The 3112-nt window shown below is 39.4% G+C and overlaps 1 protein-coding gene across 1 annotated transcript; it reads right to left on the bottom strand.

Annotated features, from left to right (window-relative positions):
- Window positions 1-205: 205 nt before the first annotated feature.
- Window positions 206-2326, bottom strand: LOC118339676 (aldehyde oxidase 4-like). Its single transcript, XM_035677375.1, has 5 exons — window positions 2250-2326; window positions 1961-2142; window positions 1360-1469; window positions 528-689; window positions 206-341 (listed from the first exon to the last, which is right to left on the bottom strand). The coding sequence occupies exons 3-5, from the start codon at window positions 1443-1445 to the stop codon at window positions 206-208; spliced, it is 384 nt and encodes a 127-aa protein (XP_035533268.1). The 5' UTR covers window positions 1446-1469; window positions 1961-2142; window positions 2250-2326.
- Window positions 2327-3112: the final 786 nt, after the last annotated feature.

The following is a 3112-nucleotide window of genomic DNA, read 5'->3' as shown; positions in this document are numbered from 1 at the left end:
CTTGTTTTGTCCGACCAGCAGTTTAAAACTATTTAGTGATAAAAAATAGAAAAAGACTTCAAATCCTCACATTTGAGAAGCTGAAACCAGAAATGTAGAATAATCTTAACTTAAACCTGAAAATATTGGCATTGTCCATTCTCTGTGCCATCTGTTGTTTTAAATCTTTTCTTTCTGCATCTTGATGTAATATCTAACCAGGTGTTTAACGTACCTCTTCTTCTGCAAACAGTTCCTCTGGGTTATTGAACCAGAGTCTGCGGTTTGCCCCAGGAACATCTCCAGCAGAGACAAAAGTGACCACCCCGGGCATCTGCAGGGCCTCTGACGGGTCGATGTTGCTGGTTAATGAAAAGAGAAACTGAGGTAAAGGATTTTTATCTGATGGAGGAATAAACTATAGCCAAATGAGTGATTTAAAGCCACTGTTTGCCTCAGGGCTGTTGTACTAATGTAGCCACTAGGGGGTGTTATATCACCTTTAATTGGGGCAGTAAAGCTTTGACTTACAGTAGAATTTTACCTACATTATTTTAGCATGGGCTCTGGTGTTCGTCATGAAGACGAAGAGCTCTCCCTGGACCAGCGGCAGGTCGTCGTAGTACTTTGCTTCACCTGTGGCTTGCTGGAAAGCAGACTGATGCATGCTGGGACGACCCACCAGGAGAGGGCTGGGCCTCTGATACGAGCTGTGGACAAAGGGGGAAAAACCAGTCTAACAGAGTTGTATAATCAGATAAATGATACAAAAACAGAAGTGTTAATGTGGCACAAAGGAGCTTTTGTTAGAGAACCGGCTCAGTGAAAATCTAAAAATAGATTTGTACCACACTTGGTTGGTTACCATCCAAGCAATGCTCGTTCGATCGTTCTGCCTCAAAGTCAAATCTATGTTGAGATGATAATAGCAGTGCTGAATTATGTGCAGTTTAAAAATTTAAAATGCTAATAAGACAATAAGACACGTTCTAAAAAGAGGTTAAAACAATGATCTATCCCCCCTATTCAGGAACAATGGATAGAGATAGTAGAGAAAGTCAACATAATGGAAACATTTACAAATCATTTGACATTGAAATAAGCACAGATGGAAGAAAAGTGGGACCGATGGACATTATTTAGGACTCAAAACAGGGATAAAAACTACAGAAAGTGACCTGATTTAGTTGATGAGACTGTGAGAATGGACCTTCCAAACAAAAGCTCCTGTTTGTGTTTAGGTTTGTTTGTTGATTTTAAATGTTTGTTGATTTTAAATGTTTAGAAATGTTAACTAGGCGAAAAAAAGACATATTTAATCTAAAATTCTCGCTGTATTTGGTATCCGAATATGAGCATCACTGTTTAAGAATGTCTCACAGGTTTGGTGTAGGGGATGTCGATGGACAGCAGGACTTCTTCGGGCCTGAGGACTGTTTTTCCAAAGTCAGCGAAGAGTTTTTCATCCAAGGGTAAGCTCCTCATCCCATCTGAGGACAGACACAGAAGAACAACATTACAAATATTTTCTGCCTCTGTTTGAGAACACACAGACAGGAAGTCAAACAGATCATGTGAACTACAATATAAGGAGCCAGAGGAACCTGATTTATTCACTTTCAGGAAAAAGTGAAAGTTAGAGCAATAATGATAAAATGTAATTCTTATAAACGTTACCTACTGCAGCTTTAAAGTGCCTTTTAACCTGCTCAGAGTGTCAGGTGGTTGGTGTTACGATGACCTACATTAGGCATAAAAATCATACTGAAATCATCTCAGATTATCTAAATTTATGAGGGCTTAGTGTCGTGTCCCACATAGCAATCTGGCGCATGAGTAAAAGTTGAAACACATCCAAATAAACAGACTTCCTCGTTCCTTCTCATAGTTCTGCACAATTCACTGAGTTTAAAACAGAACACTGCAGAAGAAGAATATTAATACATAGCCTCCTATTGTAGATATTTATAAGCCAAGTTACCTTTGGATATGACGTGCAGAGTGCAGTCCAGAGCAGCCAAAACACTGCTGAGGTCGTATTTGTGGAGCCGAAGGGTGTTCAGCCTTGAGCTCCAAGAGGTGTGACAGCTTAAACAGATCAACCAAGTTCACTCTTTCCCCTTGGAAATAAAGAGCATCTCCATTGACTTTCTTCTCCATAATCTGCAAAAGAAAGAAAACCCATTAACATAATAGTTCTCTGGCATTTTTCCCAGGAGGTAGTGTAGGAGGTAGCAAATTAGTTTTTTAGGTCAATTAAAAAGAATCACCATCAGCTCTGGAGGAAAGATAAGATCTTGAGAAGGATCCAGAGGTAAAAAACAATCCACTGGGAAGAGTTCCTGAGAGATCTGATAGAGGACAAACACAAGACACATTCAATATATCATCAAGTGTACACTCAGCACAGGGAAGCATCTAACCAAATAGTCGACATTAATATGATGTTTTGACTTACATAACTTTCCTCGTTGTTGTTGGTTTTGCTGCCCTTTGCTCCGTTTTCCAAACAGCATTCCCCACCAGCTCTTCTGTTTTGGCAGCAGCCGGATGACTGCTGAGAACATTAATTTCACAATCACTTGCGCAAATGTTGCTTTAGCTATTTTTTTCTGCTGTGTGTGTAAATATGAATTTAATGGGGAATCAGGGCTGTAATAGGTAACAGGTTTGCTCAACACCTACCTCACTTTTACAAAATCTTAAATCCGTCAAAGATGGGTCTGTAGCCTGTGCAGCGACAAAGGTTCCCTAGAAATTAAAAACAAAAGGTCGTCAGTTAATGCAAATGGACTGTAAATAAAAATGTAATGTAAGTATAATTCATTGTTATTTATATGGGATTACTTAAAAAGAGGCTGGATGCAAAAACACAATAAATATTAAAGAAAGGTCATTAAAAAAGGTCTTTGTGACTAGAATCCTAGATACCTTAAACTTCTATTAATAGGGTTTAACCGGCTTTTATTTGCTGCTAATTTATATTTTATAGCTGTCTGTTAGTAGTCAGTCAATCAATCTTGGCTTTTCACCTCCCAGAGCTTCCCTGATGTCCTCCATGGTGGGCTGGGGCTTCCTCAGCAGAGTTTACATGGACATCACCATCCCTGGAGTGCAGAAGCCACACTGGGAG

The sequence above is a fragment of the Morone saxatilis genome, unplaced genomic scaffold (assembly GCF_004916995.1).
Source record: "Morone saxatilis isolate NCDOM2014 unplaced genomic scaffold, NCSU_SB_2.0 Contig6, whole genome shotgun sequence".
Taxonomy (NCBI): domain Eukaryota; kingdom Metazoa; phylum Chordata; class Actinopteri; family Moronidae; genus Morone; species Morone saxatilis.
This window is presented reverse-complemented; position numbering and strand designations above follow the sequence as displayed.

What these genes read in the sequence shown, in the direction of transcription:
- LOC118339676 (XM_035677375.1), bottom strand. Translation starts at nt 1,445, where the DNA reads ATGAAAAACTCTTCGCTGACTTTGGAAAAACAGTCCTCAGGCCCGAAG. An exon ending in ACATCCCCTACACCAAACCT is followed by an intron (nt 690 to 1,359) that starts GTGAGACATTCT and finishes CTTTGTCCACAG; the next exon opens with CTCGTATCAGAGGCCCAGCC. An exon ending in AGAGCCCATGCTAAAATAAT is followed by an intron (nt 342 to 527) that starts GTAGGTAAAATT and finishes TTCATTAACCAG; the next exon opens with CAACATCGACCCGTCAGAGG.